The 14286-nt window shown below is 42.0% G+C and overlaps 1 protein-coding gene across 1 annotated transcript in view; it reads right to left on the bottom strand.

Moving 5' to 3' along the window:
• The window catches only part of CHMP5 (charged multivesicular body protein 5), a 20285-nt gene extending 7313 nt beyond the window's left edge, over nucleotides 1-12972 (bottom strand). Inside the window, exons 1-5 of the mRNA XM_069087929.1 lie at nucleotides 12794-12972; nucleotides 8180-8284; nucleotides 4462-4508; nucleotides 1730-1823; nucleotides 1575-1646 (exon numbers count right to left, since the gene is read on the bottom strand). Coding sequence (XP_068944030.1) covers nucleotides 1575-1646; nucleotides 1730-1823; nucleotides 4462-4508; nucleotides 8180-8284; nucleotides 12794-12862 — 387 coding nt within the window. The 5' untranslated portion in view covers nucleotides 12863-12972. The remainder of the gene's footprint in view (nucleotides 1-1574; nucleotides 1647-1729; nucleotides 1824-4461; nucleotides 4509-8179; nucleotides 8285-12793) is intronic.
• Nucleotides 12973-14286: the final 1314 nt, after the last annotated feature.

The following is a 14286-nucleotide window of genomic DNA, read 5'->3' as shown; positions in this document are numbered from 1 at the left end:
ATAGGTCAGACTTCTTAATCTTTTTTTTGTGCTATGGACCCCATTTCCAAACAGTGTTTTTAAATGCATAAAATAAAATACCTAAGAATACAAAAGAAACCTCCTGTATTGAAATAGTTATCAAAACAATAAAAAGAACACACATCTTAGTGCACATTTCTTTAGCGTGTTTCTGGCTTGGCTTGCTTATTTCCTTCCCTTTTTATGTTTGCTCAGGCCTTTGCCAACTCTTTGTGTGTTGGGGAGAGGTGGGAGTGTGCACTATCTTTCGTATCTGCCTGGAGGCTCCTTTGCTAGAGAACCTGTTGTACTTGTTGGTACCTTTCCCAAGGGTTGGGCAGATCTCCTCTCTAGCTTTCTTTGTATTACTTCCTTTCTTCTCTTGCTCTTAGTCTTCGCTACTAACTGCCTCTAAAATTTAGAGGTTCAAGAAATGAGTTACACATGTATAGAAAAAAAGAAAAGGAAACACATGAAAGAAGACCAAAAGAAGTTTTAGAAGAATGAAAAAATTTAGGAAAAGTGACAAAAACTAATAATGGGATTCAAAACAATGCACACAAAAGTATAATAAAGAGAATGAGATTCAAACACAGAGTAAAAGAATGACGGAGAGAAGATAGAAAAGCCAGGTGAAACACAATTAACAGGCCCATAGAAATATTTAGATAGAGGCATACAAAAGGATGAGCAGAAGACAGCGGGGAAGCAGGCAGAAGATACAGGAAGAAGGGAGCAAGGCAGGCAGACAAATCTGGAAGGTGGTGGGAGACAACCAGGCAGAAGAGAGGCAGAAAGGGCACAGAACAGGTGGAGAGGGCATGGCACACACAAAGCATGCAACGATGGATAAATATACCAGACAGAAAGACCAAAGACTTCACTCTCCTTATAACACATGGTTATGTCTAACACACTTAGATGGAAAGTATAACATTCCACCTTATTTTAATCTACTCAGTTTTACTGTTTAAATATTTGTACAGCAAAGGCTATTTCTTCAACAAATCCTTCCCCTGTCTTAACCTGTGTTGTAGAAACTATGATTATGCATAAGATAAACTACATAAAGAGGTTTTGTGGAGATGGTAGAGGGTTTTAGAGGAGCAGTTTGAAGAGATATTCTTGAAAAAAAGAAGGAAATCTGTAAGACTTAGAAAAAACAGAGTGAATGATCTTTTTCCTTTACTGAAAGATACTGCAAGACACAGCAAGACTGCCCTCTGTAGATTCAACACCAGGATCTAGGGTAATATTACTCTTACCACCTTTAAAACTCTTCCTGTTAAAGATAAGCAAAGACAAAAAAAAAAAAACACTGACAAATTTATACAGTCCCAGAAAGGAAGTCTCAACCCCTTCCAGCTAAGGAGCACATTGTTCTTTTACAGATGGCTGCTTCCTCAGACGATGAAGCTGAAAACTGAATTAACTGAAAAAGGTTGAGAGCAACTTGAGTTAATATAATCCCCCATTCCTTCTGACAGAAAATTCCATTTCAGCGATTTATTAAAAATATAAATATTTCACACCAGCAGTTTGAGCTGTTCTGACAGAAAACAGCACAATCTCACCTCAATCTGATCAATTTTGACTTGCTTGTATGCTTTCTTCATTTCTTTTACACCTAATTTCATAGCATCCACCTAGAAAGGTAAAAAAGATATGTAAGTACATGCGATGGTTCTGATAGATTTTAAAATTTAAAAACCATGATTTTACTCATTACCGTTGTTTTGGTGTCTTTCAGTGACTGGATAGTATAATTTGCTTGTTCCATATTAAAAGACTGTTGTGAAAGATTGTCCCGCTGTTGTTCATACCTATTCACATGCAAGGGAGAATGTTAAACATGAGTCAGTATTGAGGCACACAGGAAAGATCTCAAAATGACTGCTGCTGAAAGGAGGCATCATTAAAGCTGGAAGCAGAAGGCACCAGGTTGTGTGGTTATTCACCAGGATCTGGCCCACAACTGCCAGAGGATCCTGCCTGTCAGATATATCATATCACCACAATTCATCAAATCCACAGTTTGCACAACCTCAGCCTGCATCACAGAGGTCAACCTTACTCACTCTGCTTTGCCCCGGATCCTCAGGAAACCTTGCTTCTGTTTCTGGAAGTGCCCTTGCCTGAGGAAAGTGATGCCCTTCAAAGCCTGTTGCTGGACCACTGCCTTACTTCAGTCCTCACCCCACCTCTTTCACACCCAGATTGCTTTAGGATCTTTCTTATTCTCTACTTTTCTCATCCACGGAGCACCTGCACCTTCCTACAAAGTATCTGAAACCCATGTCCAAATGCTAACATCCCTTACCTACGTCCATCAATCTTCACTCTAATAAGAAGAACAGCTAACATTTATATAGAGTTTACTACATGTCCAGCACTTTCCAATTATTATCTCATTTGATTCTTACCACCCTAGGGGGTGACATTATTGTAATTCCCATTTTACAGATATGGAAACTGAGGCAAACAGAGGTTAACTGATTTCCCCAGCATCACAGAGCTAGTAAGTATCTGAGGTTGGATTTGAGAACTCAGGTCTTCTTGTACTCTCTGCACTGGGGCACCTCACTGTCCCTCAAGGAACCTTCTACCATTTAAGTCCCTTCCCACCCTCACCAAAGTCTCTGCCGCAGCTAAGGAAGAAGCAGGTGAGGGGAGAAAGAAAGAGTGCCTATTGTGTTTTAATGTAAGGGGGAATTTGGCACGAGAATTTTTCTTTTGGGGGGAGGGAGAGGAAGGTCCTAAAGGAATAACAACAAATAACAATAAATAATAGACATTTATAGAGTCTACATAGTGCTTTAAGATTACAAAGTGCTTAAAATACAAAAAAAATTATCTCATTTGAGCCTCACATACTATGAGGTAGTTTATTATCAGCAGTTATTATTATTCCCATTTAAAAGACAAGGAGGGGGAGGGGGCGGCTAGTTGGCGCAGAGTATAGAGCACTGGCCCTGGAGTCGGGAGGACTTGAGTTCAAATCTGGCCTCAGACACCTAACACTTACTAGCTGTGTGACCTTGGGCAAGTCACTTAACCCCAATTGCCTTGCCTTCCCCCCCCCAAAAAGCAAAAAAAAAAAAAAGATAAGGATACTGAATCTCAGGGAGGTTAAATGACTTAGCTGCCCATGACCATAGAACTAGGTAGAGAGGTGGTCTGAACCCAAGGCTTCTGTTCTCTATGCTAGCAATTCTCAAACTTTGTGGTCTCAGGATCCCATTACATTTTAAAAAATTATTGAGAAGCTCAAAGTGCTGCTGTGTATGAGTTACATCTGTCAATATTTACTTCATTAAAATTAAAATTATTAGGGTCTCATGTTACTATGACAAGTCTTGTCCTCCCAAATGCCTGGAAAGAACTCATAAAGTCCTCAGGGTTTTATTCAGACTATACTCTGACAACTGCTGTCCTATGCATAAAAGCATTAAGTTCATGCTCCTTCCAAGTGAAACTTAGACTACATTTTTCTCATAGAAATAAAGGTATAAAGACGGTTAGATTTCACAGTGAAGTCCAGCTATGCCACAGATTAAATAGGTACATATGAGCTACCCTGGAACCCAGTGATATCTCCTTTTGGCATGGTTTCTATTGGAAATGTGTCTTGAGTTTTAATCAACCAACTTACACATGAACTTTTGGAATGCAATCTGCATATAAGTTGTAAACAAAACACTTAACCTCAACTCCAAACTATCAAACACTTAAATTCAATTAGCTAAACAAATTTCTTGTATTATTCTTTTTACTACTTATGCTAAAGATAGACAAGGACAGCATGGGAAAATGAAAGCTACGTTACAATCCCCAATCTTTATTTTAACTATTTATATCAATTCCATCCTCGAAACTTTTATATGAAATTGGCTAACAAGAAGCAATACTGATTTTGCATTTTATTTCTCCTTTCCATTCTTCGGCACTAATACAAAAAAGCAGGGGAATGCATAAAAGATGTCCAATAACATGAAGAGAAGAAAGACAAAATTTTAAAATAGACTAGATCATTAAAAATTAACTATGTATTAAAATGCTGACATCATTGAAAATAAGGAAGGGACAGGAATTTTGTATCTATTATATACAGCTGGAATGGAAAAAATCTTCACAAAGATTTGTATAATGTAGCCAATGGCACGCGCTGTGGAGATACGAAACTTTCTGCACTTTTTAGTACTTGCAGGGGGAAAAAACAGGTCATAGAAACATAAAGTTTAGAGCTGTAAGTGACCTCCAGAAGATCAGCTAGTCCAACCTCTTCCTTTTACAAGGAAATGGAGTAAGGTAATAAAGTGACTTGCCCCACATAAATGTATATGCAAATGCTTAGTAAATAGAGAATGCTCATAAAATGTTAGCTAAAATATAAAAAAGAAGAAAAGTATTTTTCTTTATATGAAACAAGCTTGATTTAGGGAGATTATGGCAATAACTTACATTCGCTTCTGCTTTAATACTCTCAAGGCTTTCTGTTTTACCATATTCTGAAAGCAAAAAGAAAATTACACTTGAATTTAAAGATGAAAATTGACCCGACTGAACTGTACAAATTCCCCAATTTCACTAACCTAGCACGCTCCCTTCTGCTGGCAGAATTGTGGTGACACTAGCTGTTCCTCCACAATAAATCTGGGAATGCACCAAGACTATATCCTAATAGCCTCTCCCATCCTCTCTTTACTCAACTCTTGGGGAGTTAGACTATTGATGGCTTCAACTATTCCTTACTAATTTCAACTAATTCCTTAAGCAGCAAAGGTTGAGAGCTATGATTCCAGTCCAGATCTTCCACTGAAGTTTATCTCTATTTCTCCCTGTTACCTAAATGTCCAAAACCAAATTCGTCTTCTTTGTGTTTATTCCTTATATATGTATATTCCCAGAATATAAGCTCATTGCAAACTGAGATTATTTCACTCTTTGTATCCCCAGTGTACACAGTATGTAGCACATACACAGTGTACACCCTGGCTCTCCTCAATCAGAATTCCAAGGTGCTCCCATATCTTCCTGAAACACTGTTCAAACAATTCATCAGATTGTTGTTTAACTTCCTAAAATCACCTCTCCTTCTGTGGAAGTGAAAATTCACCCACCCTGTAAGGTCGTAAGAAAGGTAATAAGATGGTAAAGGCTTTCATTACTGGGGCAGAGTCCCAGTTCTGATCTTTACTCCAGTCAGACCTCTGAGTTCTTTAAGAGATCATAGTTCCCACACTCAGCCTTTTGAGTCCTGCCCTACCCTGTCTTGTCTGTCCATTCTCTGTCTATCAGCAGCACCCCTTTCACCTGTGCTTTCCCCATCAATCAATCATGAAGTATTTGTTAAGAGCCTCCCTACTGTGTACCAAGCACTGTACTAGGCACTGGGGATATGAGTACAAAGAATAAACAACTACTTGAAAAGAACTTAAACGCTAATAGAGGGGAAACACATAAATTCTATGCACATATATTTTATGTATAAAGTATATATGAAGACAACATATAAAGCATGCATAAATGTGTATACATATATATGTCTACATAAAAATATAAAGTTAATAATAAATGCAAATATATATACAAAGTAGTTTTTTTTTAAAGTGGTTTGGGAAAGAACATTCTAGTGACTGAAGCACAGAAAGACTTCTTGCAGAAGACAGTCCTTGAGCTATGTCCTAAAGGAAGAAAGGGTCTTTGAGGTTGTATAAGGAGGGGATCCTAGGTCTGTGTGATGAAGGTACCGAGAGATGACTTGTTATAGATTAGAAACAGAGTTTTTTGGCTGGGTCAAAGGGTGCAAGATTTGGAGTAGTGTCCAATGAGGCTGGAAAAATGGATTTAGGGTCTGGTACAAGCTGAACCAGAGATTATATTTTATCCCAGAGGCAACAGGAAGCCAAAGGATTTAACTGAACAGGAGAGCCACATGGTTAGAGCTATATTGAAGGAAAATTCTTTGACAGTTTGGGGAAGATAGAGTGGAGTGGGGAGACCTGAAGGAAGGAAGCCCATTAGGAGGATCCTGCAATAAGCCAGAAAGCTTGAACAAAGGTGGCAGCTGCACCAGTGGAAAGAAGAGGCAAGATCTGAGAGATGCTGGAGGCAAAAATGACACGTGTGATAACTAATGAGGTTTATTTCTCCCTGTTTCTCACCTAGCTGCACTCCTTTGAGACTTCTCCCACTGACTTCTCCACCATGCCCCAAGAGGCTCATTACTGGGATAGACCTTTGTCTCATCACTACCCTCTGCCTCTCTGCCTGGAGGGTGGGGCCAGGAACTTCAAAGCTTTAAGGGGAAAGTCCAGCTCAGACAGCTCATTGCTCAGCTGGCTGCACTATTTTGGGACTTCACTATGCTCCAAAGCTGGCTACCTTCTCTTCTCTCCTGCTTCCTTTTGTGCGTTGTCTTCCCCAGTTAGACTGTAAGTTCCTTGAGGGTAGAAGCTTTCTTTCTTTTTTTTGTATTTGTAACCCCAAAGCTAAGCACAGTGCCTGGCATACAGCAGGGGCTTAATAAGTGTTTACTGACTACTGATATTCGGAATGAGGATGAGTGAGCTGTCCAGGATAACATGGGATTCTAGAGGGATGGGAGGTCTTTAACAGAAAAGAAAAGTCTGGCAGAGAGGAGGGTTCAGCAGCAAAGGTAAAGGATTCAGCTTTGGACATGCTAAGTTTAAGATGGCAGTCAATACATTTTTATTAAGTGTCTGCCGTGTGCCAGATAAGACACTTGTTAAGGACTGGGGATACAAAAGGAAGCAAAGGATAGTCCCTGCCCTCAAGGAGCTCACAGTCTAATGGGAAGGGACAACAAGCAAACAAATATATGCAAACCACATGCAGGATAAACAGGAAATAATTAAGAGAGGGGGAGGCACTAGAATTAACGAGGTATTGGGTAAGGCTTTCCTACAGAAAATGGGATTCTAGCTGGAACTTAGAGGAATTCAGTGAAGCCAGTAGGTAGAGACTGACTGATGGTGTAGAAAAGATGGCCAGGCAGAGAACTGAGGGGCTGAGGGGCTAGAGATCACAATGTTGATGAAAAGCGGGGTTTGGTAGAAGAGGTAAAAGAACCAATAGACTGCGGTCATATAAAGGGATTTCAGAATTCTTGAAAATGAAGGTGGCACATTTGTGGATGACAGCAAGATCAAGGGCATGAATATCTTTGTAAAAGGTCGAGGTTGGGGGTGGGGGAAGAAGAGCTCATGGACAGTGAGCAGGCTGAGGAGCTGAATGGTTGGGGTCTTTGAGGGAGAATCACTATATATGTGGAAGTCTCCTAGTATGACAGACTGAGTTGAGGAGGAGAGAAAAAGAAGGGAAGTGACCTGGAAGTCCATAGACAATAGCTACCAGAATTCTGATTGGGTAGTAGATATGAATAGCGTATCTCCTCAAAAAAAGAGAGGTTACTGAGCAATTTGGCTAAGGAGAGAGAGTGACAGTGATAAGAATCTGGAAGTGAAGTCTGCTTTGACAAGTGAGTCAAGGGGTGAAGGTGCAGCCAGTTACTGGAAAGGGTGACCAAAGGAGGCTGTGTCATCAGAAGGGAGCCAGGTTTCAATAATAGCTAGAGGATGGAAGGAGGGAGAAAGAAAAGACTTAGGGTGAAGGGAAGTTTGTTGCCTGTGGAGTAAAGTGGAAGGGGCATGTGCTATCTGGGTTGGAATTTTGAGATAAGAGGGATAGGAATAAGCTCAAAGAATTCAGTGGGGAGTCATCTGCAGAGAGATGGTAGTTAAATCCATGGGAGTTAATGAGGTTATCTTGAGGAGAGAGAGGAAGAAGAGGGCCTTGGAAGGAACCTTGAGGAGTATCTCCTTTGTACTGCTCATTTATCTTTGAACTTTGCTCCCTGTTATGACAATACATTTATGTTCAGCTCATTTGCCCACTATTATGCTGCAAGCCCCTTCACAGGAAATACCATATCTCATTAAGCTTAGCTTCCTCTAAAGGTCTTTGCACAAAACAGGCATTCAATAAATATTTGTTGAATTTAACTCAAATGTGTCCTCCTAATGGTATCTCTACTGCAATTCTCAATAGCACCCATTACAATGCTCTGCTGGGGATGCACCCACCCCAGGCATTTAAGTCACGTGAGCATCGAAAAGTTCCTGTAATACGGCAATTTACGAGGCACATTCCACCTTACCTTTGCAGGTCCTTCTCTCATCTTTTTTATCTGATCTTTGTACTTTACTAGTTCTGAATCAAGTCTAGAAATTTTCTTGTCAATTGATTCTGCCCGGCTGTCAACCTTTAGAAGGAAAAAGGAAGAACAGTTATTTCAGTTTAATACATAATTATGTAATGCAAGCAAGCACACATGGGCAAGGGAGAAGAGAGAAGAAAGAAAGGGAAGAGAAAACATGCACATTTAGTACAGTGGTAGGTAACACCACCTTACATTGGGATAGTGCTTGGGCTTTCACATACATTGCTTTATTTAATCCTCACAACTCTGTGAGACAGGCAGGACTAGTCTTATTATTCCCCTATTATAAGCTAAGTGGCTTCTTGCTTCCCAGTTCAATGCCCTTGCCCCCATATCTAGAGAGCCACAGATAATCTGCTTAAATTATGAAGCTGCCACTTTACTGCCCTGATGGTATATCCACACCCTAGAATCAGGGCATTCAAGGACTGCAAAAAGGTCATCTGGTCTAATTAATTTTTATGGAGAAGTCATGCAAATGAAGTATTCTCAATCAATAGTTCAACAATTCACGGCTTTATCTGACATGGCTCTTTCATTCACTGACATATAGTGAAACAGATAATCTCAATGTCCAAAGAGACATCAGAGGTCACCTCCTACAACACACATCTGAAAAGAATCCCCCCAATAACCCTCCCAATAATGATTCCCTTGCTGGTGTCTGAAGGTGATCATGGAGAGGAACCATGTAGGGTGGCTCATGCCACCTGTGGACTGCGCTAACAGTGAGGAAGACTGTCCTGATATCAAGACTACGTCTGTCTCTCTGTCCCATGGCAGGGCTTCCAGCACGGGGGCAAGCAGAACGACCCATATCTCTTCCACATTCCAGCCCTTTAAATACTTCATGTTCCCCTAAGTCTTTTCTTCAGGTTAATTAAATTAAAAGGAATGAAATCTTTCTATTCTCATGGCTCTTTAACATCCTGATCATCCTACAGCAGATTAGCAATCTCTCTACTAAAATGAAGCATTCATAACTGAATACAATGTTCCCAAGGATATGGTGTGACCAGGACAGAGTATACTGGGACTATTACTTCCCCGATCTCCATAGGAGGTATCTCAATGAAGCCTAATGTTCCTTCTGGTTCCATTAACTCACATTTAGCCTGCAGTTCAGTAAAACCCTTTATACCTTAGTAGACATTTTTAGCTTCACCTCATGGCTGCCATGCACAACAGATATTCAGTTTGGTATTGGGCCCATAGCTAAAGCCTTTCTAACATGGTAGGAACTGACAAAACATAACATCTGACTGGTCATTTTCAAGAACCCAGGGTTACCTCCACACTATAAAAAGGCATCAGAGTAGGACTTCAGTGGAGGTTCTCAATGAACATCTTGTGGTACAATTTTCACATCTCAGAATAATGAATGCTAACGTACTATATTGTGAAAGATGATAGACAAAGGGGCAGCTAGGTGGTGCAGTGAATAGAGCACCAGCCCTGGAGTCAGGAGGTCCTGAGTTCAAATCCGGCCTCAGACATTTAACACTAAAACTAGCTGTGTTTCAACTACCTTGAGCAAGTCACTTAATCCCAATTGCCTTCCAAAAAGCAAAAAAAAAAAAAAAAAGATGATAGACAATAGTCACAAAAACCGAGTTCCAGGGGTGACCAAGCTATTTCTGTTGGGTAACTCTATTTCAATCACTTCATCTTTCTAAGAATCAATTTCCTCACTTGTAGGAAGCAAATAAGAGGAATAAAAATATCTTCCCTGTATACTTTACAAGTTTATTGTGAAGGTAGTGAGACATAGTAGAAAGAGTGCTGAATTTAGAGTCGAAGGACCTGAGTTCAAATTTTTTTTGTTACTTGGTTGCTAATTATTTATGCAAGCCTCTCAAAATCTCAGTTTCTTCATATGTAAAACAAGAGGCTCAGATGACCTCTGAGATCCCTTGCAGTGCCAAATCTATGAACCTGTGATAAACAAAATAATGTATGTAACATTATATATAGCTGTAAGGAATTATTATTAATGATGAAAGAGAAGGTATGTTTTCTCCTGAGTACAATGATAATTAAAATGAACCCTTTCTATTCCAACAACAAGCATTTATTAAGGGCTTAATAAACACTCGGTTCCCCCAGTGGAGGAAATATGTAAAGATCTGGACAAAAGTCTCATAGGATGAGAAGTTATGAATAGGTTGAGATCTGCTCAAGGGCATTATCCATCCAAACTGATGGGATCACAAATCTATAAGTATACCTTAGAGCACCATAAAAGACAGTGGTGTCAAACTCAAATAGAAACCTAATGGTGCATATTGACTAAGAAAAGCACATATTAACATTATGCATGTTTTACTGTATTTTTATTTATTTTGTTAAATATTTCCTAATTACATTTTAATTAGGAGTGTTAACTGCATGTATATTTGATATCTCTTTATCAGACCCCAAGATACAATGATGAAAACAGACACAGTTCTTACCCTCAAAGAGCTTACATACTAGCAGCAGAGAAACAGTATGACCATGGGTGAAGGGATTAACCTTGGGGTCAAGACGATCAGGATCTAAGTCTCACCTGATATTTATTGTGACTCTCGGGGAAGTCACTTGATTGCTCAGTGTACCTGGCAATTCTCTAAGGCTGTAAATGGTAGAGTAGCTGATGATCTGCATTGGTTGAGAGAGTTGCCTACATTGAAGAAATCAGTGCTTTGCACAACACAACACAACAAATTGTCATCACATCTCCTAGCAGGATGAACATCAGGTCTGAAGTCAGAGCACCTGGATTTAAATCCTGGCACTGTCACTCAATACAAGCCACATCTACTCTCTGGGCATCATTTTCCTCCTTTAGCAAATGGAATGACATCTGGATTCTATTCAGATGAATTAAGAGCAAAGGTTCTGAACCTTTTTGGTGTATCATGGCACATACCTATATATTTTTGGCAGGTTTGGCAAAGCCTATGGATTCTTTCTTGGAATAACGTAAGGAGACAGCTAGGTAGTGATGGGGGTGGCTTGGTGTTGGGTGTTGAAGTGAATAGAGCACCAGCCCTGGAGTCAGGAGGACCTGAGTAGAAATCTGACCTTAGACACCACAAAAAAACTAGCCATGAGACCCTGGGCAAGTCACTTAACCCCAACTGCCCTACCTTCCCCCCTCCTAAAACAAACAAAAAAAAGAGAATAATTTAAGAATCATAATTGAAGGAAATACTAAACTTCAGTTAGAGGTAAATCCACCTTCACTGACCCCCTGAAATCTAAGAGGTGAAATCCCACCAGCCTTGTTATTCAACTTCATCACCACCCTCTTCCTCTTTCACCGGAGGATGGAGTCTTGTGCTCCAAACCTCCATCTGAAGGGACAGCTCAGCTCAGACATCTTTTCATTTCTCACCTGGCCGAAATACCTTAGGATGTCTGAGACTTCTCCACTATGTCCCACATTGGGTCCCTATTATAAGGTAATAGCCCTGAGGGCGGGAATTTTTTTTTAATTTGTATTCCCAGCACTTAGCACAGTGCCTAGCACATAGAAGGTGTTTTATTAATAAATGTTTATTGAAGGGGGACCACAAACTAAGAACTCTTGCTCTAGACTAGATCTAGATCTAGGTAGCCAGCTCTGGACCTGGAGTCAGCAAGACCACCTCAAATCCAGCCTGGGACACCTTCTTGGAGCAAATCACTTAACCTTAATCTGCCTCGTTTCCTCAGCATCACCTAGCTTTTATTTCATGTTGTCACTTTGTTTATAACACCATCTGTTACTGTATTTTGTTAAATATTTCCTAATTATATTTTAATTGTGAGTGCTATGGGCCACATTCCTGCCTGACACCTCTGATTTAGACCCTGGGATCCAATGACCACAACAGACCCCGCTGTCGCCCTCGGAAAGCTGGCAGCGCAGCAGCGGCGGAGTCTGAGTGCCCTGGGCAGTGGGCTGGCCTGGACGTCGAGGGCGCCACCAGGTAACGCGCTGTGACCCTGGGGCGAGTCACGTAACCTTCCGTCTGCCTCAGTTTTCCTCAAGTGCCACAAGAGGATGGTAACAGCCCGCAGCCCCCAGGGTCCCAGGGAGACACGCAGCCAGCCCCGACGCTCTCCACCCCGGACCGGCGTCACTGTCGGCTGTTGTGGCCTCAGATTCCGGAAGGAAGGAAGGAAGCCGGGTTCCTGCTCCCCAGGCGCTTGGGGGCACTTTGGACTCTTCTCCCGCAGGAGAGGAAGGGGCCCCCGGAGGAGGGGGCGTAGGATGGCACCTGCTTCCTTCTCTCCATCCCCCCCCCCCCCCCCCCCCTCCTTTCTGGTCCCCCCCATCTAGCCATGACCCCCCCCCTTCCCTCCTCCAGCCGTGCCCCCCTCCCCCGCCTCTCGGGCAGCTTCGCTCCCGGGATCCCCGGTGGGGGCGGGGAAGGGGGGGCAGTCCTGGCCCTCTCCTCCTCCCCGCTGTCCGATCCCCGGGGGGTCTCGGGCAGATTCGCCCCCGGCAGCGCAGGTGAGGGGGCCGGGCCGGGGTCCCCGGGGCTGGGGAGTCCCCCCCCGGCAGGGACGGCGCTGGCTCACCGTGCCGATGCAGTCTGTCAAGCTGGGTGGCGGCGCCTTGGGCTTCGCTTTGCCGAAGAATCGGTTCATCTTTTTTTTTCAGCAGCCGAGGGTCTCAGCTGGGGCAGAGAATTCCTAGCAAAACCGGAAGTGAAACTACCACACTTCCGCCGCCCTCCGCACCCCAGCCTTTCTGTCCCCGCCTCCTACGAGCTTCCGAGCTTCCGCCCCGCCGGCGTGCCTACTGCGCGTGCTCAGTCTGAGCCCAAGCCGGTCCGGGCGCCGTAAGCTCTCTGGTCCTGGTTTTCGAGGCTGCCCGGGATCGGGCCGTTCCCAGCCTGGAGCCGTGGAGCAGAAAGGGGACGCAAACCGAGTAGTTTCTTGGGAAGAGAGTGACGGAGCCAGAAACTTGGTCTTGGGCTTGGCGAGGGGGCACGGCCCCTAGACGGCATGTAGTCAGGGGTTCTTTTTAACCTTTTTGTGCCATGTACACCTTTGGCAGTCTGGTGACGCCTACGGACCCCTTCTCAGAAGAATGTTTTTAAAGATAGAAAAAATACGCAAGATTACCAAGCAAAGTCGTAACCCGAACGTTCTTTTTAAATCCCTGGCTTCTAGGTTAACATTCCTCCTCTACCACTGTGAAAGACTTAGCTACTCTGATCAATCTAAGACAACTCCAGAGGCTTCATAATGAAAAATTCTGTCCACCTCCAGAGACACGACTGATGGACTCTGATTTGGAGACTGAAGCACGTTGTTTTTCATTTTATTTTTTGCTTTTTTTTCCAACATGGCTAATACAGAAATGTATTTTGCATGAATTCACATGTATAATGGGTATCATTGCTTGCCTTCTCAATGGATGAGGGAGAAAGGGAGAGAATTTGGAACTCAAAATTTTTTTAAATGTTAAAGATAATTTAAAAATTTCCCAATCCAGTCCCACCCTATCATTTTATAGACATCTATAAAACTATTCATGGTAGAGCACTGTATGTTAAAAGTAGGAAGGAACTTCAGATGTTTGTCAGCCTGTCCACTCCCTACATTTTACAGAGGAGAAAACAGGCCCAGAGAGAGGAAAGGCCTTGCCCCTTTGCACACACTCCCTTTTGAAACAAATATTTGTAGTTATTTATTTATGTACCTGTTGTTCCTCACTCCTCCTTTTAAGTTCCCTGAGAGCAGGGACTGTAATTTTTAAAAAAAATTGTATACCAATTACTTATCAGTGTCTGACACATAGTAGGTACTTAAATACTTGTTGAATTAAATAGGGAAACGGAGACCCAGAGAAGGGAAATGACTTGCCCAAGGTCACACAGATAGTGACATGAAGAACTAGGGATCTGATGTCCTCTAACTTAAAATACTATTTCCATACTTTTTCCTCTTTTTAAGAAACCCCATTTCCAATAATGCTCATTGGTATAAAGTAACGTTTTTATATATCAATAAATGTACAACTGGTACTTCTACATGAGACCACAGATTTATAAAGCACTATATAG

Source organism: Petaurus breviceps, unplaced genomic scaffold (assembly GCF_028583685.1).
Source record: "Petaurus breviceps papuanus isolate PSGF00001 unplaced genomic scaffold, PetGlider_PUasm1.0 183, whole genome shotgun sequence".
NCBI classification, from domain to species: Eukaryota; Metazoa; Chordata; class Mammalia; order Diprotodontia; family Petauridae; genus Petaurus; species Petaurus breviceps.
The sequence above is the reverse complement of the archived record's forward strand: the minus strand, read 5'-3'. Positions and strand labels throughout refer to the sequence as shown.